Source organism: Pelophylax lessonae, assembly GCF_965119305.1.
Source record: "Pelophylax lessonae genome assembly, chromosome: 12".
Classification (NCBI taxonomy): Eukaryota; Metazoa; Chordata; class Amphibia; order Anura; family Ranidae; genus Pelophylax; species Pelophylax lessonae.
The window spans coordinates 221230374-221254096 of NC_138779.1; the positions used below are offsets into that span (position 1 = coordinate 221230374).

Genomic DNA, 23723 nt, shown 5'->3' on the forward strand with positions numbered 1-23723 from the left:
GTCCAAAACATATTCTCAGTGTACACCACCCTACCGGTCACCCTGCATCCATAAAAGATGCAGGGTGACTTAAACATAAGAATGCCACACAAGGCTGGACATGGTGCCTCCCAACCTCTTTAAAAGAATTTGGGGTCCACAACCCCCATGCCCAAAGTGACTCCTGTCACAAGTATATATAGTGAGAAACTTGCAGGTAGAAGGCGGCGGCCATCTTGGTACACCCCGCACTGCTCAGCGACAAACTGATTATATAATGAAATAGACTGTGTGACTCGGTTGCGGTGAAATCGTCTATTTCAGTATATAAGGTGAGTTTACTGCCAAAAATCACATTAGAAAACCTATTGGAACGCATAGCAGCCATGTTGGAACGCATGGTGTATGTGCAGTAACCAATGTCACTTCCGGGTGCAGAATCTGATAGGTAGCGCTATTCTGATAGAACACCAGAAGTGACGTTCGGACGAGAACAACTTACTGCGCATTGCGCCATGCGTTCCAACATGGCCGCTATGCGTTCCAATAGGTTTCCTAATGTGACAGAACAGGAAGCAGCGGTGGACATCTTCCTACACCCACGCAAGTCTTGAATTTTACATTTATTTCAGCAGTAAACTCACCTTATATACTGAATAACAGTATTAGATTTCTATTATTATTGTAATATAGTAAATATAGTGAGAAACCTGCAGGTAGAAGGTGGCGGCGGCCATCTTGGTACACCCTGCACTGCTCAGCGGCAAACTGATTACAAAGTGAAATAGACTATGTGACTCGGTCGCGGTGGAATAGTCTATTTCAGTATATACGGTGAGTTTACTGCTAAAATTAATGTAAAATTCAAGACTTGCGTAGGTGTAAGAAGATGTCTGCCGCTGCTTCCTGTTCTGTCACATTAGGAAACCTATTGGAACGCATAGCGGCCATGTTGGAACGCATGGTGCATGCGCAGTAAGTTGTTCGCTTCCGAACGTCACTTCCGGTTGCAGAATCTGACAGGTAGCGGTATCCTGATAGAACACCGGTGTTCTGTCACATTAGCAAACCTGCTACGCATGTGCAGTAAGTATTCAGGTGACGCAACGTCACCTCCGTTACCTAATCTGACTCCTTTTTAAGGTGAAGTGGGCGTGGCTGGCCGTTCTATCAGAATACCGCTACCTATCAGATTGTGCAACCAGAAGGGACGATTGGACATGAACAACTTACTGCGCATGCGCTCCAACATGGCCGCTATGCCTTCCAGTAGGTTTCCTAATGTGACAGAATACGAAGCAGCGGGGGACATCTTCTTACACCCAGCCAAGTCTTGAATTCTACATTTATTTTAGCAGTAAACTCTCCTTATATACAGAAATAGACCATTTTTACCACTACCGAGTCACTTTGTCTATTTCACTATATAATCAGTTTGTCGCTGAGCAGTGCGGGGTGTACCAAGATGGCCGCCGCCACCTTCTACCTGCAGGTTTCTCACTATTTTTACAATATTACAAAAATATTAGAAATGTAACACTGTGATTCAGTCTATAAGAGGAGTTTATTGCTAAAATAAATGTAAAATTCAAGACTTGCATGGGGGGGGGGGGGAGCAGATGCTTTGTGTTCTGTCACATTAGGAAAGCTATTGGAACGCATAGCGGCCATGTTGGAACGCAGAGCGCATGCGCAGTAAGGTGGTTTTGGTCCTAACGTCACTTCCGGTTGCAGAATCTGATCGGTAGCGCTATTTGGATAGAACAGCGGTATTCTGACAGGACTACGTTACCAAATCTGACTCCTTTTTATGGTGAAGTGGGCGTTGCTAGCAGTTCTGTCAGAGAATACCGGAAGTCTTCTCCTCATCTCTATGGTGAAGTGGGCGTGTCTGGCAGTTCTGTCAGAAAATACCGGAAGTGGTTCTCTCTCCTTCTCTGTAGCTCGGGTTCCCCGGCTCGGTGGGGGCTCCCCAACATGTCCAGGAAGCAGAGCGTTCGGCCCCGGCCGGGGAAGAAGGGGGAGGTGGAGAGGAAGAGAGACGAGCGGGCCGCCCGGCGGGCTATGGCGAAGGAGCGGAAGAACCGGGCCGGAGAGGCGGAGGACGCCGAGGAGTTCGTCAGCTTCACGAACCAGCTGCAAGTCCTGGGGCTCCGGATGAGAGAAGTGCCGGGGGACGGGTCAGTACACCGGGTGTGAGTGGAGCTAGCTCCGCCATCTTCCTACACCCAGCTTTTCTACTCTGAGCCGCCATCTTGGTGCTCCCATGAGAGCTCCAGCGGCATCAGACCGTAATAGACGGCCATCTTGGTACACCCATTGAATATATAGGACTTCCAAGTAAACTGAGATTATACACAGGGAGAAAATACGTTCCATCCTCACCGCCTGGTTTAACCACTTCAGCTCTGGCAGATTTACCCCCTTTAACCACTTAAGCCCCGGAGGATTTGGCTGTTCAAAGACCAGGCCCTATTTTGCCATTTGGCACTGCATGACTTTAACGGACAATTGCGCGGTCGTGTGACGCTGTACCTAAATAAAATTGATGTCCTTATTTTCCCCCCAAACAGAGCTTTCTTTTGGTGGTATTTGATCAACTCTGCGATTTTTATTTTTTGCGCTATAAACAAAATGCGTTACATTTAACTGACAATTGCGCATTCGTGGGACGCTGTACCCAAATAAAATTGATCTCCCAGCCCCCCCCCCCCCCACAAATTAGAGCTTTGGGATCACTCTTCAAAGGACATCACAAACTAAATCTGGCCCTGTTTGCGGCGTATTATGGGCAACATTTTGTGTAAAATATGAATTTCCGTGCTGCTGATCTCCTTCAGTCTCTTTGTAGCCACTCGTGACAAGGTGACAACGCTGGAGCACAATTGGGAGACAGGACAGAGTGTTGTCACTCTATAACAGGAAGTGCCTGAAACAGGGTATTCATTACAGGATTAGATTTACATGAATTGACGCTGTCTAGTTTTCAAAAATAAAGGGGTAATTTTGGGGGGTATTTGTACTGTATTGATGGTTTTGGGCCTCAAGAAATGAGATCGGCCGTCAGTACATCAGGACTGATCAATTTTTAGATATACAGTCAGGTACATCAATATTGGGACATCGACACACTTCTAATATTTTTGGCTCTACACACCAGTGGTCCTCAGGGCACACTAACAGGCCAGATTTTAAGATTACCTTGGGGAGATGCAGACTAGAATACTGCAATCACTGAGCAGCAAATCAGATCACCTGGGATGTATTTCAGTTCTCTTGCAAACCTGGCCTGTTAGTGTGCCCGAGGACCGGAGTTGAGGACCATTGCTATACACCACCACAATGGATTTGAAATGAAACAAACAAGATGTGCTTTAACTGCAGACTTCCAGCTTTAATTCGAGGGAATTTACATCCAAATCAGGTGAACGGTGTAGGGATTATAACACTTTGTATATGTGCCTCCCACTTTTTAAGGGACCAAAAGTAATGGGACAGATTAACAATCATAAATCAAACTTTCACTTTTTAATACTTGGTTGCAAATCCTTTTCAGTGAATTACAGCCTGAAGTCTGGAAGGCATAGACATCACCAGACGCTGGGTTTCATCCCTGGTGATTCTCTGCCAGGCCTCTACTGCAACTGTCTTCAGTTCCTGCTTGTTCTTGGGGCATTTTCCCTTCAGTTTTGTCTTCAGCAAGTGAAATGCATGCTCAATCAGATTCAGGTCCGGTGATTGACTTGGCCATTGCATAACATTTCACTTCTTTCCCTTAAAAAACTCTTTGGTTGCTTTCGCAGTATGCTTCGGGTCATTGTCCATCTGCACTGTGAAGCGCCGTCCAATGAGTTCTGAAGCATTTGGCTGAATATCAGCAGATAATATTCCCGAAACACTTCAGAATTCATCCTGCTGCTTTTGTCAGCAGTCACATCATCAATAAATACAAGAGAACCGGTTCCATTGGCAGCCATACATGCCCACACCATGACACTACCACCACCATGCTTCACTGATGAGGTGGTATGCTTTGGATCATGAGCAATTCCTTTCCTTCTCCATATTCTTCTCTTCCCATCACTCTGCTACAAGCTGATCTTGGTCTCCTCTGTCCATAGAATGTTCCAGAACTGTGAAGGCTTTTTTAGATGTTGTTTGGCAAACTCTAATCTGGCCTTCCTGTTTTTGAGGCTCACCAATGGTTTACATCTTGTGGTGAACCCTCTGTATTCACTCTGGTGAAGTCTTCTCTTGATTGTTGACTTTGACACACATACACCTACCTCCTGGAGAGTGTTCCTGATCTGACACACATACACCTACCTCCTGGAGAGTGATCTTGATCTGACACACATACACCTACCTCCTGGAGAATGTTCTTGATCTGACACACATACACCTACCTCCTGGAGAGTGATCCTGATCTGACACACATACACCTACCTCCTGGAGAGTGATCTTGATCTGGCACACATACACCTACCTCCTGGAGAGTGATCTTGATCTGGCCAACTGTTGTGAAGGGTGTTTTCTTCACCAGGGAAAGAATTCTTCGGTCATCCCCCACAGTTGTTTTCCGTGGTCTTCCAGGTCTTTTGGTGTTGCTGAGCTCACCGGTGCGTTCTTTCTTTTTAAGGATGTTCCAAACAGTTGATTTGACCACACCTAATGTTTTTGCTATCTCTCTGATGGGTTTGTTTTGTTTTTTTCAGCCTAATGATGGCTTCACTGATAGTGACAGCTCTTTGGATCTCATATTGAGAGTTGACAGCAACAGATTCCAAATGCAAATAGCACACTTGAAATGAACTCTGGACCTTTTATCTGCTCCTTGTAAATGGGATAATGAGGGAATAACACACACCTGGCCATGGAACAGCTGAGCAGCCAATTGTCCCATTACTTTTGGTCCCTTAAAAAGTGGGAGGCACATATACAAACTGTTGTAATTCCTACACCTTTCACCTGATTTGGATGTAAATACCCTCAAATTAAAGCTGAAAGTCTGCAGTTAAAGCACATCTTGTATGTTTCATTTCAAATCCATTGTGGAGATGTATAGAGCCAAAAAGATTAGAATTGTCGATGTCCCAATATTGATGTACCTGACTATATATCTAAAAATTGATCAGTCCTGATGTACTGACGGCCAATCTCATTTCTTGAGGCCCAAAACCATATATGAATATATATATATAATCTCCCATAGTGTGTGAACGCTATATATCTTTCCTACACACTAAATAATATACACTGATTTGTGTTCTTTTCACCAAAGCAATGAAGCAGAATACATTTTGGCCTAAATTTATTAATAAATATTTTTTTTATTTGCAAAACTTTATAACAGAGAAAACCACTTTTTTTTTTTTTTTTTTCAAAATTTGTTCTTTTTTTCATTTATTTAGCAAAAAATAAAAACCCCAGTGGTGATTAACCAGTTCTGGACCGGAAGGATTTGCCCCCCTTAATAACCAGGCCATATTTTGCGATTTGGCAATGCGTTACTTTAACTGACAATTGCGTGGTCGTGCGACGCTGTACCCTAATAAAATGGAAATCCTTTTTTTCCCACAAATAGAGCTTTCTTATGGTGGTGTTTGATCACCTCTGCAATTTTTTTTTTTTTTTTTTTTGCGTGCAAAAAAAAAAAAAAAAAAAATTCTGAAAAAAAAAACAAACTATTTTTCACATTCTGCTAGATAACGTTTAAAAAAAATAAATAAAAAAATCAAAATTTGCTACATATTTTTTGGTAAAAAAAAAAAAAAAAAATCACAATAAGTGTATTTTCATTGGTTTGCGCAAAAGTTATTGCGTCTACTAACTACAGGAAAAATGTCATTTTTTTTTTTTTTGCAGGACTGCGACATTGTAGCGGACAGATCGGACCCCTAACTGACATTTTTGACACTTTTGGGGGGACCAGTGACGTTACTACAGTAATCAGTGCTAAAAATATGCACTTACTGTACTAATGACACTGGCAGGGAAGGGGTTAACACTGTGGGTAAACAAAGGGTTAAATGTGAGCCTAGGGGAGTGATACTAACTGTGGGGGGCGTGGCTTCTGAAATTACCATAGAGACTTGTGATCCTATGTAGAAGGATCACAGGCGCTCTGTGATCATTCCAGGGAGAGGAACGGTCGGCTGTGTTTACAACATCCGACCGTCCTTCTCTCTCAGCGGGGAGCGATCGTGGGTGTCAGATGCCAATCGGAGCCGCCTGCCCCGTACATCGGCTTCCCCACTAAAGAATGGGGATGGCGAGGCACACTCGCTCCCTGTGCGCAACTGACGTATATCTACGGCAGTTTGCGCAGGAGCGGCTGCCTGCCGCAGTGGGCGGTCATAAAGTGGTTAGATGGCACCAAAATAAAGCTCTATTTTTATGACAAAAAAAAAAAAATGTTTTATATGGGTACAGCGTTGCATGACGGCACAATTGTCATTCACAGTGTGAGAGCGCTGAAAAGGTGGCCTGGAGGGAGAGGAGCCCGGGTATTGGAGGGGTTTAAGCTGCATATTTATAACTATTAGAAATTCATGTCTTTTATCAGGAACTGTCTGTTCCGGGCCCTTGGGGACCAGCTGGAGGGCCACTCGCGGAACCATCTCAAACATCGGCAGGAGACCGCAGACTACATGATCCGTCACCGCAACGACTTCGAACCCTTCGTGGAAGATGACGTCCCCTTCGACAAACACGGTAAGAGTGTCGGTGTCCAGACCCACCTATTGGCCTGATAATCCGATACACAATAAAAATGTACAATAGACAGAACGAATATAAATATTAAATATAATATTTAACCACTTGCCGACTGCCCCACGCAGATTTACTGTGATCACGCATGATCACGTATGTGTACACGATTATGTGTGTGCGGTTGGAGCCACGCTCCCACTGCGATTAGACATAGCGGGATGAGCAGGTTCAATCGCCACCGGCCTCCCGCGATCTTCGGAGAACCTGACAGGAGAGCCACCTGCCTATGTAAACAAAGCAGGCGGCTCTCCTGTCAGACAGACAGTGAGATCTCTCCGAATCTCCGATCTGTGTGCCTGTCACAGACCCCCCCACAGTTAGTAAGCACATTTAGGATTACATTTACCCCCCTTGATCACCCCCAGTATTAACACCTTCACTACCAGTGCCATTTATACAGTAACAGTGCATATTTTTTTAGCACTGATTACTGTAGTAATGTCACTGGTCCCCAAAAAGTGTCAAAAATGTCAGTTGGGGGTCCGATCTGTCCGCCGCAATGTCTTGCTAAAAATTGCTGATTGCCGCCATTACTAAAAATAAAAAAAAAAAAATATATTTAAAAGTTTATCCCATAGTTTGTGAACGCGAGTAATGACACTGGCAGGGAAGGGGTCAACTCAGGGGCGATCAAAGGGTTAAATGTGAGCCCAGGGGGTGTTTTCTGGGGATGGGCCTGAAAGCAACACAGACCTTTGTTCCTAAAAAGGAGGATCACAGGGGCTCTGTGTTGATAGCTGAGAGAACAGTCTGCTGGGTTTACAACAGCCAACAGTGGTTCTCTCTTCACGGGGAGCGTTCGTGGGTGCCCGGCCTCAATCGCGGCCTCCGGCCCCGTGGATCGGCTTCCCTGCTGGTGAGTGGGTGCACCCCCAGGATCGCTCCCGTGAACCACCTTACAGGTATGGCAATTTACGGGAACCTGCCACCGTATAATTACAGCGGCTGGTCAGTGGGGGGGGGGGCGCTTAACCAGCAGATATAAAACTCTGTAAGATCTGCAGCTCTTATCTGTACACAGATTTTAATTTGGGGATCCCGACCCTCCTGAGCTCAGCATTTTATCGTCTTTCTTCTAGTGGAGAATTTAGCGCAGCCCGGGACGTTCGCTGGTAATGACGCCATCGTGGCCTTCTCTCGCAATAACCAAGTGAATGTCGTCATTCACCAACTCAACAACCCGCTGTGGCAGGTAAGAATTCAGAGACGGTTCTGGAAACGGATTTTGTATCTTTTTGTTTCATTTTACACTCTGGATTGTACACAGTGACAGAGAGCCGTGTGCGCATCACCAGCACTTCTCTCTGTTTTATGTCCATCTCCTGTAAAAAGAAATGAATAACCCCCACTTGTCCCATCCATCCGCACTCTTATCTGTGGGAGGGGAAAGCATGGGGGTCTAAAGCTGAAGTTTAAGCACTTCGGCTCCGGGTCTTTTTTTTTTTTTTTTTTTTTTTACAATCAGTATTTTTTTCTACTTGGAACTCCCAAACACACTAATATATATATATATATATATATATATATATATATATATATATATATATATTAGACATATGCCGGTTTTCGGTAATTCGATATATCGCGGTATTGCATAGCCACGGTATTGTTATTGTGGCATTTTTAAAATACCGAGTTTCTCTGTCAAGTCTGCCTGACTTGTGAATTGATACATTTCAGTGAGCTGGATGACTCATTCACTCACTCAGCTAACACCTTTCAGCATTAAGTCTCCTAACTATAAACAAAAATGATTACATTGTATCTTTTCCTTCCCTCTGCCAGGGAGAAAGGAAGTTTAACCTCTTAAAGACTGGATCTTTTTCTGACACTTGCTGTTTGCAAGTTAAAATCAGTTTTTTTTTTGCTAGAAAAGTACTTAGAACCCCCAAACATTTTATATATTTTTTTAGCAGAGACCCTACAGAATAAAATGGCGATTGTTGTAATATTTTATGTCACACTGTATTTGCGCAGCAGTCTTTCAAACGCAATGATTAGACTTTAATGAATAAAAAAAAAAAAAAAAACGTAACAGTAAAGTTATCCCAATTTTTTTTTTTTTTGTTACACAGAGAATCGTGAGAGAATCGTGATCTTTATTCCAAGCTAAAAAATCGTGATTCTCATTTTGGCCAGAATCGTGCAGCTCTAATAAATATATATATACACACACACACGCCTAGCAGCCCACATTACATTATTATATAGCCATCAAGCAGTGTCTGGCCTACCTGGTGATGACTGGTCCTGGCGCTCTGATCCGATGGCCTGGTCTTTAAAGGGGCAAATCCTTGCGATCCAGAAGTGGTTAAACCTGCAGGAGGACCGGTGTTTTTATCTATTAATGACTTTACTATTGCTTTAGGCCTGGTTCACATGTATGCGGGTTGGTGGTTCACATGTATGCGGGTTGGTGGTTCACATGTATGCGGGTTGGCGGCCCACATTTGCACAGGCATAGCAGCCCATTGATTTGAATGGGCTGCTATGCCCTCATTTTCCGCAGAAAAAAGGTGCATGCAGCATTTTTTTTAAATTCAGTGGCCTTGAAATCCATCCTGCTTTTGCACCATGCGACTAACCTGCAGTTCCTGCTCTGGCAAGCTTTCTGCATTTTTTGTATACGTGGGCACGGCATTTAAAAATAAACAGTTTGCGTGTGCAGCAACGGCAGGTAAGTCGCATGGTGCAAAAGAAGGATGGATTTCATGGCCACTGCATTTTTTTAAATTCTGCATGCACCTTTTTTCAGCTGAAAACGCAGGCATAGCAGCTCAAGCCCATTCACATCAATGGGCTGCTATGCCTGTGCAAATGTGGGCCCCCAACCCGCATACATGTGAACCAGGCCTAAAGCAATAGTAAAGTCATTAATAGATAAAAACACCGGTCCTCCTGCAGGTTTAACCAATTAATGACTTTACTATTGCTTTAGGCCTGGTTCACATGTATGCGGGTTGGGGGCCCACATTTGCACAGGCATAGCAGCCCATTGATGTGAATGGGCTTGAGCTGCTATGCCTGCGTTTTCAGCTGAAAAAAGGTGCATGCAGAATTTAAAAAAATGCAGTGGCCATGAAATCCATCCTTCTTTTGCACCATGCGACTTACCTGCCGTTGCTGCACACGCAAACTGTTTATTTTTAAATGCCGTGCCCACGTATACAAAAAATGCAGAAAGCTTGCCAGAGCAGGAACTGCAGGTTAGTCGCATGGTGCAAAAGCAGGATGGATTTCAAGGCCACTGAATTTTAAAAAAATGCTGCATGCACCTTTTTTCTGCGGAAAATGAGGGCATAGCAGCCCATTCAAATCAATGGGCTGCTATGCCTGTGCAAATGTGAACCACCAACCCGCATACATGTGAACCAGGCCTAAAGCAATAGTAAAGTAATTTATAAACAACACCTCCTTCAGGTTTAACCACTTCTTGACCACAAGGATTTGCCCTCTTAATGACCAGGCCATCGGATCGGAGCCGAGCGCCAGAACCAGTTATCACCAGTTAGGCCAGACACTGCTTGATGACCTATTTTAGGCCTGGTTCACAGAGTCTGTACTGACTGACTATATAATAATGTGCATAAGTGAACCAAAGCCCCTAAATTCAGCAATGAAATTGAAGTGAGGTGGAAATTTAATAATTTAAATTTAATAATAGAATACCGTGATAATACCGTATACCGTGGCAAAACCTTAATCAATTAATCGCAGCATGAAAATCTGATACCGTCACAAGCCTAATATATATATATACACACATACACATACATACATACATACATACATACATACATACACAGTGCCTTGCGAAAGTATTCGGCCCCCTTGAACTTTGCGACCTTTTGCCACATTTCAGGCTTCAAACATAAAGATATAAAACTGTAATTTTTTGTGAAGAATCAACAACAAGTGGGACACAATCATGAAGTGGAACGAAATTTATTGGATATTTCAAACTTTAACAAATAAAAAAACTGAAAAATTGGGCTTGCAAAATTATTCAGCCCCTTTACTTTCAGTGCAGCAAACTCTCTCCAGAAGTTCAGTGAGGATCTCTGAATGATCCAATGTTGACCTAAATGACTAATGATGATAAATAGAATCCACCTGTGTGTAATCAAGTCTCCGTATAAATGCACCTGCACTGTGATAGTCTCAGAGGTCCGTTTAAAGCGCAGAGAGCATCATGAAGAACAAGGAACACACCAGGCAGGTCCGAGATACTGTTGTGGAGAAGTTTAAAGCTGGATTTGGATACAAAAAGATTTCCCAAGCTTTAAACATCCCAAGGAGCACTGTGCAAGCGATAATATTGAAATAGAAGGAGTCTCAGACCACTGCAAATCTACGAAGACCTGGCCGTCCCTCTAAACTTTCAGCTCATACAAGGAGAAGACTGATCAGAGATGCAGCCAAGAGGCCCATGATCACTCTGGATGAACTGCAGAGATCTACAGCTGAGGTGGGAGACTCTGTCCATAGGACAACAATCAGTCGTATACTGCACAAATCTGCCCTTTATGGAAGAGTGGAAAGAAGAAAGCCATTTCTTAAAGATATCCATAAAAAGTGTTGTTTAAAGTTTGCCACAAGCCACCTGGGAGACACCAAACATGTGGAAGAAGATTCTCTGCTCAGATGAAACCAAAATCAAACTTTTTGGCAACAATGTAAAACTTTAGGTTTGGCGTAAAAGCAACACAGCTCATCACCCTGAACACACCATCCCCACTGTCAAACATGGTGGTGGCAGCATCATGGTTTGGGCCTGATTTTCTTCAGCAGGGACAGGGAAGATGGTTAAAATTGATGGGAAGATGGATGGAGCCAAATACAGGACCATTCTGGAAGAAAACCTGATGGAGTCTGCAAAAGACCTGAGACTGGGACGGAGATTTGTCTTCCAACAAGACAATGATCCAAAACATAAAGCAAAATCTACAATGGAATGGTTCACAAATAAACATATCCAGGTGTTAGAATGGCCAAGTCAAAGTCCAGACCTGAATCCAATCGAGAATCTGTGGAAAGAACTGAAAACTGCTGTTCACAAACGCTCTCCATCCAACCTCACTGAGCTCGAGCTGTTTTGCAAGGAGGAATGGGCAAAAATTTCAGTCTCTCGATGTGCAAAACTGATAGAGACATACCCCAAGCGACTTACAGCTGTAATCGCAGCAAAAGGTGGCGCTACAAAGTATTAACTTAAGGGGGCTGAATAATTTTGCACGCCCAATTTTTCAGTTTTTTTATTTGTTAAAGTTTGAAATATCCAATAAATTTCATTCCACTTCATGATTGTGTCCCACTTGTTGATTCTTCACAAAAAATTACAGTTTTAGATCTTTGTTTGAAGCCTGAAATGTGGCAAAAGGTCGCAAAGTTCAAGGGGGGCGAATACTTTCGCAAGGCACTGTATACACACACATATATAATATACATACATATATACATACACACACACACACACACACACACACACACACACACACACACACACACACTGTGTGTAGTACAGAAGATGGGATTGCCCCGTGTGTAGTACATGAGATAGGATTTGTATCTCTGATCCGTCTTTAGAAATCTTTTCACTCTGTTTGCTGTTCCACCAAGACAAACATTTGCAGAGATTAGGGGGAGGGGTCTTGTTCCTGGCACTCATTTCTGTCCGTGTCTCTCATTGCAGATCCGAGGATCAGATAAGAGCAGCGCCCGGGAGCTGCACATCGCCTACCGCTACGGGGAGCACTACGACAGCGTACGCCGCATCAACGACAACGCTGAAACGCCGGCCAACCTGCAGACAGAGGTGAAGGCACACCGCCGATGGGGAATCTCGTGGCTCTCCCACACTCTCTGTGAATGGTTTTAGTTACCAATGTATCAAAATGACTGAAATAAACATCAAAACGTTAAAAGGTGAAAAGCAGTCCGTGGCTTCCTGTCCTGGTGACAACTGCTCCCCTATGTTTTGTACGGGGGTCACAAGGATAGGAAATCCTGAAGTGTGCTTTGGCATTCTACTGGGATTTTGGGGACTCCATTTTCCTAGTGACATCAGAAGCAGGGGGAACCAAGGTTTATTTTTTTTATTTTTTTCTTGGGGGTGGAGAGGGCTTTTGCAAAGTCTGCCTGTACTTTTCCCCACTCTATCCAAAAAATAAATCTAGTTAGGCTTTAAATTAGAACTACAGGCAAAACGTCTTTTTTTCAATATGGATTGAGTAAGATTTTTTTTTTTTTTCACCATGTCCGATTGCAGAGATTTCCCTTCACTTCCTGTCCCATAGCCAAACAAGTAGTGAGAGGAAATCTCTGCATATTAAGGGATTTCCTTGGGGACCCCCCCAGATCACCAGAACTAGTGTCCCTATTGGAAGACCCCCCCCCATTACTTTTCTGGGGACAACCTACAATTGGGATTTTCTTTTACTTTCAATAATAGTAAATGGGACACAGAGTGCGATTCTCCTTAGAGGGATTGTAAAGGCAGAAGGTGCATTCTATGTATTAAGATAAAAAAAAAAACCTGTGTGCAGCAACCCCCCCCCCCCCCCCCAGTACTTACCTGATCCCATCTTTATCCAGCAATGTTGCCGGAGGGTCTCAGCTGCCCTGGACTCCCACTGCTGTCAAAGTCAGCCAATCAGCAGAGAGAGAGGGCGGGGCCAGGTCATGGCTTAGTGTCTGAATGGACACAAGAAGCTGTAACTCAGGTAGGGTGCTCCCATAGCAAGCTGCTTGCTGTTGGGGCACTCAACAGGAGGGGAGGGGCAAGGAGCACAGAAGAGGGACCCGAGAAGGGGGGGATCCGGGCCACTCTGTTTGAAACCATTACACAGAGCGGGTAAGTATACCACGTTGCACACTTGTCAACGGACACCCTTGCCTGCCACCGGACACCCTTTGCTGGGCGCCTGTCACTGGGCGTGCCGTGCACCCTTCCCTGGGCGTGCCGTGCACCCTTCCCTACACGCGCGCGCCTGTCACTGGGCGTGCCGTGCACCCTTCCCTGCAGGCGCGCGCCTGTCACTTGGGCACGCCATGCACCCTTCCCCGCGCGCGCCGTGCACTCTTCCCTGCGCGCGCGCCGCGCACCCTTCCCACGATGTGCTGCCAGCACATTTAAAATGACCAGACTGACTTAATGGAACGCACAACACTGCATAATCCCAAAGGGGCTTGAAGATTGCTATTCACGGCCCCATGAAGCGTTTGCTATAAGAGTAGTAAAGTATTTGTAGTGACTACACAATGATACCTGATTGGCTATCGCTGGCTAAACATTCCACTTCATGGTTCCTGTTTTTTTGTTCTTAGAATAATCTTGTATGGTTCAGGTATCTGACTGTTTTTATTTCATCTCCTACAGATGCTGTCCAAAGACGAGTCTAATCGGAAAGGGAAGCAAAAATCCAATTCGTCAGATGAGCGGCGGGGAGACGCGGTGCAGAAAGTGCGCAACGCCACTGGCTGTGCGGTAATGGAGCGATAGGCATTCACGTAGGAAGAGTTAAGACTCATTCAGCTGACTGTGTAATCTGAGCTTTCAAAATTTGGGCTTTATGGAGGAAATTAACTTTTAGATGAGCCTAAAAAAACATGAAAACACTGCTGTCCTTATAGGAGGATACAAAATGTGTTTATTATTCAATTAAGTCTAAAAAGAAATTCTTTAACCACTTCCCGCCCAAGGATTTCATGACATCCTGGGACTTTAGTTGGTTAAATCTGAATGATGCTCACACCGTAATACCCTCTACACCGATCCCTGTACCGTAAAAACAATCATAGCGGCTGTTCAGCCTCTTGATTGTTTTTACAGGCAGCGGGCAGTCCCTCCACAGCTTCTACTGGCTCGCCCATGCTATCGGTAAACCGCAGAATGAATCGGCTAGCAGCAGCAGTTTACCATAGAGCTGGCCGAGGACCAGATAGTTCCCGGTCATCCTCTATGACCTTCGGAGGCCAGGCGCGATGTTATGACGTGACGTCTGGTTTTGGCTGTTCTAAACACTGCCGTTTTTTCGGCTGGGAGGCCGAGATCATGCATTTTATTTTTTTTATTTTGGGCTTTTCAGCTTGGGAGGAGAGATCTAAGGATTTATAGACCCCAAACCTCTCTGTAAAGAGGACCTGTCATGCCCTATTACTATTACAAGGGAGGTTTACATTCCTTGTACTAGAAATAAAAGTGATCTACAAAATAAAATGGAAAGTGTCAAAATAAAATTAAAAAAAAAAAATTTAAAAAACACCTCCGTCCCCGCATGCTAGTACATAGAAGCGAATGCATGTGTAAACTACGTTCAAACCACACATGTGAGGTATCCCTGCGAACGTTGGAGAGCAATAATTCTAGAGCAAGACCTCCGCTGTAACTCTAAACAGATAACCTGTAAAAAAAATGTAAAGCGTCGCCTATGGGGATTTTTAAGTACTGAACTTTGGCGCCATTCCATGAGTGCACATTTTAAAAGTATGACATGTTGGGTATCTATTTACTCGGCGTAACATCATCTTTCACATTTATAAAAAAAATTAGGCTAACTGTAGTGTTTTTATCCCCCCCCCCCCCCCCCAAAAAAAAGCGCATTTCAAAAATTGTTGCGCAAATACCGTGTAACATAAAAAGTTGCAACGACCACCATTTTATTCCCTAGAGTCTTATGTTTTGGGGGTTCTGAGTAAGTTTCTAGCAAAAAAGTGATTTTTACATGTAGGAGAGGAGTGCCAGAAAAGGCTTGGGCTGGAAGTGGTTAACTACTTCACCACCAGAAAATGTTACCCCTTGTAGAAGTCGCCCACTCGCTGTAACAGTACTGTGAGTGGGTGGCAAGTGGTTAGTCCTCCAATTTTTGATCCTTTTCCTGTATATTCCGGCTCCCCTTTATTTTTTCCCTCCATCCTCCTCAGGATAAAGAATTCCTCATCCTGACCCCTGTGACATGGAGGATGCAGAGGTCTTCCTACCGCTGGAGGAGGGATCCAAGAGAGTGCTTTGTGCCCCCCCCCCCCCCCCGATGTACTAATGCTGACTGGCTACAGTGGCGGCACAAAATGGCAACACTGCTGGGCATTTAAAAATGTCACCTGCCCGAAATAAGCAAAAATATGCAGTTTGGTTTTTCCTTACAGGCAATCTGATGCTTTTTAGGTTTTTATCTGTTGCTTTATGATTAATAATCATTCTCCACCTTTCTGTGCCCAGGACGTTCGCCTGATTCTGCAGAGTCTGGAAGCTGAAAGCTTCGACGTAGAATCTACGATTCAGATCATCCTGCAGATCGAAGAGCTGAAACAAATCGGTAAATTATTCTCATGTCTGAATTTATTCATTTTATTTGGTGATTGTGATTTTTTTTTTTTTCTTCCCACATCCAGCCTCTGCTCTGTGGGACTCCTCCAAGGGAAATCTCCTAATTATACCCAGTTACTGTTATAGGTGTTCTCACTAAGTCAGCACTATGTGATCCAGTTCTTAGTTCATCTTCCTGGGATCTCTTCTTGATTGGTTCTGTCTCAGAAGCTGTTGCTGAATGAGATGCAGACAGCTGCATTCACTATATCTGCTCTCCCCAGGGCTCTGCATTCACTAGATCTGCTCTCCCCAGGACTCTACATTCACTATATCTGGTCTCCCCAGGACTCTACATTCACTATATCTGGTCTCCCCAGGACTCTACATTCACTATATCTGGTCTCCCCAGGACTCTACATTCACTATATCCGACCTCCCAAGGACTCTGCATTCACTATATCCGATCTCCCCAGGACTCTGCATTCACTATATCTGATCTCCCCAGGACTCTGCATTCACTATATCTGAATCTCCCCAGGACTCTGCATTCACTATATCTGAATCTCCCCAGGACTCTGCATTCACTATATCTGGTCTCCCCAGGACTCTGCATTCACTATATCTGATCTCCCCAGGACTCTGCATTCACTATATCTGCCCCCCCCAGGACTCTGCATTCACTATATCTGATCTCCCCAGGACTCTGCATTCACTATATCTGATCTCCCCAGGACTCTGCATTCACTATATCTGATCTCCCCAGGACTCTGCATTCACTATATCTGCCCCCCCCAGGACTCTGCATTCACTATATCTGATCTCCCCAGGACTCTGCATTCACTATATCTGAATCTCCCCAGGACTCTGCATTCACTATATCTGAATCTCCCCAGGACTCTGCATTCACTATATCTACTCTCCCCAGGACTCTGCATTCACTATATCTGGTCTCCCCAGGACTCTGCATTTACTATATATTAATTTTCCACATAACATGCAAATGCAATCATTTTAGTAAATATAAACTGCTAAATACCTTTTCTCATTGGCAGTATGTAGCAGTCTTGTGACTTCTATCAGTGTCTGGTTATAGCTTGTAGGAATTTCCATTCCTCTTTGTCTTATGAGGCTGCATGACCCCTGACCCTCTCTTTGAACAGTGCTGCTTGGCCCTGTGCTGAGCACATGCACCCTCCCAAGCAAAAAAAAAAACTCTAGTAATACACACCAAACTGAGCATGTGCAGCGTGCCCCCCAAGTCTCTGTACCATCAGCTGATGAATAGGGGACAGTAAAAGGGGAGGATCAGAGAAGACGGGATCAAACAGCCTTTTTACACAATGCAGAGCGTTAACCCCCTTAGCTTCCACAGTCAGTGAGTATAACAAGCATGCTTTACTGCAAATACAGTGTGATTGTACTGTTATGGGTTTAGTAAAACTTTAGGCCTGGTACACACCTATGCAGGTTTCAGTCTACATATTCCAGGTGCATTTTGCGTTTTTCAATACATTGAAGTCTATGGAACCAAAACCAGAAAAAAAAGTCCCTGGCCTTTTCCGTAAAATGCATAGATGTGAACGTGACCCATAGGAAATCATGTTAAATGGACTGTAGTGGGTTTCTGCAAAACTGAAAACGTACTAAAAAATGCATAGGTGTGAACCAGGCCTTAAAGGGATTAAAGAGTCATGTAGTTATAGTTACCTGCTCTGTAATGGTTTTGCACAGGGCAGCCCCAATCCTCCTCTTCTTGGGTCTCTCTTTGGCCCCTCCTTCCTGTCGAGTGCCTCCACAGCAAGCAGCTTGTTATGGGGGCACCCGAGCCGAGTTGCAGCTCCCTCTGTATTCAGACTCAGAGTCCCGCTTCAGCCATACCCCTCTCTTTCCTGATTGGCTAACTGACCAATTGACAGCAGCAGGAGCCAATGGCACTGCTGCTGTGTCTCAGCCAATCAGGAGGTAGAGTCCTGGATGGCTGAGGCACTCGTGGACACCGCTAGTTAGAGAGGGGGCTCAGGTGAGTATTTGGAGGCTGCTGCACACACAAGGCTTTTTTTATCCTAATGTATAGAATTCACCTTTTCTGCCTTTACAACCTCTTTGACAGAAATAGCTTTTATTTTTATATATATATATATATATATAAACTAAATGCTTCATTAACACACAAAAAAAAGCCTTTAGGTTGCAGATGCCACTGCAGGGTTCATTTGTTTGATACTGTCGTAGGATAAAATTACAGTATTAAAAAAAAAAAAAATGATCTTAACTAAAAAAAAACAAAAAAATTCTTATGCTATATAATATTATATATATATATATATATATATATATATATATATATATATATATATATATATATCTCTATCTATCCTAAGAATTTTTTTTTTAGTTAATTTTTTTTTTTTAATACTGTAATTTTATCCTACAATGACAGTATCAAACAAATGAACCCTGCAGTGGCATCTGCAACCTAAAGGCTTTTTTTTTTTTTTTTTCGTGTTAATTAAGTATTTAGTCTTCATATAATCTCTGTGGGAGATTTACTAAAACTTAGAGCAAAATCTGTTGAAGCTCTGCAGAGAAACCACTCAGCTTCCAGGTTTCATTGACAAAGCTGAAGTTGGAAGCTGATCGGCTACCATGCAGCGCTGCACCAGATCCTGGAGCTTCAGTTTTAGCTGATTTCTTTTATCTGATCTTAGCAGACAGCGGCACAGAATGCATAGCTGAAGGAAGCATCTGCTATGAGGGTCCGGAACACACAGAAAAGCACGGCACCGTATCCAAGACCAGAACTGGACCAAAGCCAGAGCAATCGAGGGACACCGCCGATCCGAAGAATGTTCCAGATGAGAACAAAGACAACCACAGCCAAAAGGTGCATAACCACACTGCCCCTAGTGGTGTAATAAAACCACAACACTCCTGGACCTTCAGCCGTATTTAGGCCCCTTTCATGCATTCTGAAAGTCCCGTGACTTTGACTGTACTTGAGGCAATATATAAACATATGGTGCAGCGCTGCTGAATATTCAATACTGTGAACAACTCCTCATAAATCACAAAGGACAAATTAAGTGAAAACATACAATATGTAAAGTAAAAGTCCTTTATAAATATATTTATTCCACCGCCGTACTCAAATCTTATTAAACAAATTAATTGGTGCCACCACCACCAGCTGAATTGAACGCTCACCTCACTCCTGGTAATAAACAGACTTATTTCACAACCCCCGCCAGTCACTCTGAAGTGGATGTAAAATTCCTTCCTTAGATCTAGTACTCCCCGTGTGGGACAATTCTCCTCACACCGACCACATGGAACACAAAGGCAACTCTATAGTGCTCTCCATCTAAATCATTTATTAAGATGCCCCAATTAACCACTTGCCTACCGGGCACTTTCACCCCCTTCCTGCCCAGGCCAATTTTCAGCGCTCTCACGTTTTGAATGACAATTGCGCGGTCATGCTACACTGTACCCATATGAAATTTTTATCATTTTTTTCACACAAATAGAGCTTTCTTTTGGTGGTATTTAATCACCTCTGGGGTTTTTTTATTTCTTACAAAAAAAGAAAAAGACAGAAAATTTTGGAAAAAAGAAAAGTTTTTCTTATTTTCTGCGAGTAAATTTTGAAACTAAATACATTTTTTCTCCTTCACTGATGTGCGCTGATGAGGTGTCACTGATGGGCTGCACTTATGGGCACTGATGAGGTGGCACAATGAGGAGGTACTAATATGCTGCACTGATGAGCACTGATAGGTGGCACTGATGAGCACTGAGAGGTAGCACTGATGGGCGGCATCATCAGTGCCCACACTCAGTGCCCATAGTGCTGCTAGTCAGTGCCTAGATGAGCAGGCACTGATAGGCACTGATGGTGGGCACTTGTATTTTATTTACCTTTTTTGTAATCAGGGCACTGGTGATCAGTGCCCTGATTACATGTCTGTGTCCCCTAATCGCTGTTCAGCTCTGCTCTTCCTCACACTGCAGTCTCTGTGTGAGGAAGGAGAGCTGGCGATGAGAGATGATCTCATATGTTTACATATGAGATCATCTCTTATTGCATGGTCCGATCACGTGGTAAATGGCTGCTGTGATTGGCCATTTACCACGATCTGTGATTGGCCGTGTCCAAGGGACAGGGCCGACACAGATTTTCCCAGATGCGCGCTCGCGGGAGCGCGCGGGGAGTCTGTTACTGGGAGGCCGTATAAAGACGGCCTCCCGGAAATTATGCCTCGTACACACGTGCAGATTGTCGGCCGAAAAGATTCGGCCGACGACCGATCGCCCGATTTTCGGCTTGTTAGTATGATGCTTCCGACAGCCGTTTCGGCCGAAAAGAATCTGTCGTGCAAGCATTAAAATTTTTGTATGCTGACACCAGAACGGCCGATTGTTCGCCAGTCAATACAGAATTCGGCCGACAGACAGCAGATTTGCAAGACTGGGCATGCTCAGAAAAGAAAAAACACAGGGAAAGTCAACCATCACATGACATCACTTCTGCAGTCGGTGGACAAAATTCTTGTGCAGTCTTTTGCACTTTTCAACAGACACGACAGCCCGGGGACAAAAGACGGCCGATCGTTCGGCCGACGATCTGCACGTGTGTACGAGGCATTAGAGCCCGCGCTGTAGCCGTACTTCGGCTATAGCGCGGCCGGCAACAAGTTAAAATACACTTACAAGAAAACGGATTAAAAAAAATGCATATATAAATTCACCAAACGATCGTCAGACTGCATACCACACCATTCGGTTTTCAACAGTTGTGTGACGCCCTGGACTGAACTCCTCCCTTCTATACGCGTATCGCCATTGGATTGGCTTCTTCAGTAGGATAGAGTAACTCACTCCCCCCCAGCCTTTATATTGGTTCATATCACCATAGTAAATATTCAAGTGTCACCTTGACAGTTCAGAAACTGTAAGACCCCCCACCCCTCTCTTCAGGGTGTGCAGTCCATGTAAGTACTACTCTCATGGACCCGCATCTAATCACACCAACTAAAATGCGGCACTCCTAGTTCTCAAGTGACCACCTGGAAACCTTGAATGCACTATCCTAAAACAAATCATATATGGCAACCATACATTAACCTCTTTCCCACCGCTCACATTGTTGCTACTGCAGCAATGTGGCTCGTTATCGTCCAGCGACGTAGACCCCAAATTCATTTGTTTATGAAGATTTGAGCACGGCGGTGGAATAAATATTTATAAAAGGACTTTAATTTACACATTTATGTTTATTCACTCATTTTTGTCTTTTGTGATTTAGGAGGACTTGTTCACAGTATTGAATATTCAGCAGCGCTGCACCATATGTTTATATATTGATTATTCCTTAGTGTGGTGAAATCACTAATAGGTGTTCAGCAGCTACTGAACAGAGTTTTACATGTAATTTATTTTGTTTGATCGCTTAGTGTAGGAGTTATAATAAAAATTAAAATAGAAAAGTAAATATTTATAGGTGGCGCTGATTGCACACATCTGACTTAAAGCAATACCTGTGTAATCCTAAAGGTCTGTGGATCTCAAGTCACATCAAAGTCGGACCAATGTAGTGCAAGGAGTACTTTGAAATCAGAACGGTACACATTGGAAATCACGGGGTACCACTAGGGTTGCCACCTCATCCCTTTAAAACAGAACACATATTAATTACACAGGTTCTGCGGCTGATTAAGGTGGTAATTAAACTCGGAGCTTTCTCTGCGTTAAATTAGCCTCGGAACCTGTGTAAATAATTTGTGTTCTGTTTTAAAGGGATGAGGTGGCAACTCTAGGTACCACTTGTCATGTGATTTTGCAGTCCCAAGTTGAACAAGTGTGAAAGGGGCCTCAAACTCTGCAGTGACATCTGTACAGGAATATTGTTTGTCTGTAACTTTTCCCCCTCTCTGTCTTTGCAGTTAAGTAACAAGCAGCGGAAGGAGCAGCAGCGACTGCAGAAGAAGAAGCGGCAGGAGGAGAGGCACCGGCAGCGGGTGCAAGAACTGCGGAGTAGTAATACAGACAATAACCAGCAGGAGGAGGACGGGGACCAGGCAAGCGTTACGGTTGTGAAGGCTTTTGCCTCGCTAAACATTTGACACTTATTGGCTACTAAAGCCTTTGCGGTTCCCTTCCTTACTGGTTCCTATGATTCCACACTGGACACATTCAGGTTGTGCCACCTCCTTCCTTCATTGCTGGCGTCAGGGCTTCTCTCAAGGAAAACCCCCCCACAGTGCCTTGTGGCTGCCGCCATTTTTGTTCCCTGTTTTCTAAAGTTGGATTGTTTGTGGTGCATTTTGGGAGATCCCATATCTGCCCCACTGAAAGCCCAATCTGGAGACGTGTCTGTATTCGTGTACTGGAAGGAGTGCTTCCAGGTGACTACTGGCTGCCTGATGTCTGGTGCGCCCCTTTAGAATCAGAAACTTTCCAATAGCCGTTCCTAACGAGTTTGTTGTCCCTATTACGAGGATTCTGCATGTAGCACTTTTTTTCTCCTTCTTCCTGCCTTTGTGGCATGTAAGAGGCAATGTTTGCCCCGGCCGCTGTAAATCCAGCAAGTCAGCCGGCCATAAACATATGGTACTGGGATTACTGGTTATGCACCAGCAGAGTTGGTTCTTCTGTATGTCAGATAATGTCTGGAACATTCTATTTTTAAATAAAGAAAAAATGTGTATACAGATAAAGACTTGGTGTATGCAAACTATAGGAAGAACGAACAAGCACATTCAGTACGAACTCTCTCTTATTTATATATATATTCATTCTGCAACGCATTTGATGAATAAAAGTGTGCGTTTTCATGCAAGACATGACATTGCCTGGGTGACCCCAAACTTTTAATGGTAGGTGTGATTTTTTTTTTATATATATATATATATATATATATTAGTGGGAGATGAGTCTCTAAGCAGGGACACGGTCACAGTTTCTTTAGAAGAAAGCTTCATGTTTAATCCATAGGAAAATTCATAACAGAAAAACGGCTCCTTGCCATAAAATAAAAGTAAGCGATTGCTCTGCTCTGCTGAGCCTTACTGTGTCCGTAGTGTGATCCAGTCTTTGTCCCAAGGTAAGTGTCCTTTTACAGTGCAAACATTTGTATCCCGGTTCAGAGATGAGCAGCCATGCTTCCTCCCTTGGAGATGTCCACACACTCCCTGAGATCCAGGACCAGCTGCCTTTAATCAAGGCCTAGCCAGAGACCATCAAACTGTGGTCCACGGAATTGGGAATCTGTCCCACTCACAGCTCTATCAGATTCCCAGTAAAACCAGTCCCGGAACGGCCTTTACTAATAACAGGTAAATAACTATTTCTCCTTAGGCCCCTTTCACACTTGTGCGACTTGTCCTGCAATTTGGGACTGCAAAGTCGCATGACAAGTCATACTCCATTATTTCCAATGAGTACCGTTCATATCTGTGCGACTTCAAATCGCAACAATTTCAAAGTAGTTCTTGCAGTACTTTGGGACGATTTTAATGCGTTTTGAGGTCCAAAGACATGGGCATTGCTTCAAGTCCAGTCAAAATCACAGCAAAATCGTGTGACTTTTAGGTCGCATAAGTGTGAAAGGGGCTTTACCTTAACCTCTTTGCTGGTTTTACCTCAGGTTGCAAACCTAAGAATC

The 23723-nt window shown here is 44.0% G+C and overlaps 1 protein-coding gene across 1 annotated transcript; it reads left to right on the top strand.

Moving 5' to 3' along the window:
- The first annotated feature begins 1886 nt into the window (after nt 1-1886).
- OTUD3 (OTU deubiquitinase 3) lies at nt 1887-22286 on the top strand. Its single transcript, XM_082274134.1, has 8 exons — nt 1887-2159; nt 6545-6693; nt 7833-7945; nt 12446-12568; nt 14132-14239; nt 15971-16067; nt 18769-18944; nt 22003-22286. The coding sequence occupies exons 1-8, from the start codon at nt 1957-1959 to the stop codon at nt 22180-22182; spliced, it is 1149 nt and encodes a 382-aa protein (XP_082130260.1). The 5' UTR covers nt 1887-1956; the 3' UTR covers nt 22183-22286.
- Nucleotides 22287-23723: the final 1437 nt, after the last annotated feature.

What these genes read in the sequence shown, in the direction of transcription:
- OTUD3 (XM_082274134.1), top strand. Translation starts at nt 1,957, where the DNA reads ATGTCCAGGAAGCAGAGCGTTCGGCCCCGGCCGGGGAAGAAGGGGGAG. An exon ending in TCAACAACCCGCTGTGGCAG is followed by an intron (nt 7,946 to 12,445) that starts GTAAGAATTCAG and finishes CTCTCATTGCAG; the next exon opens with ATCCGAGGATCAGATAAGAG. An exon ending in CGGCCAACCTGCAGACAGAG is followed by an intron (nt 12,569 to 14,131) that starts GTGAAGGCACAC and finishes CATCTCCTACAG; the next exon opens with ATGCTGTCCAAAGACGAGTC.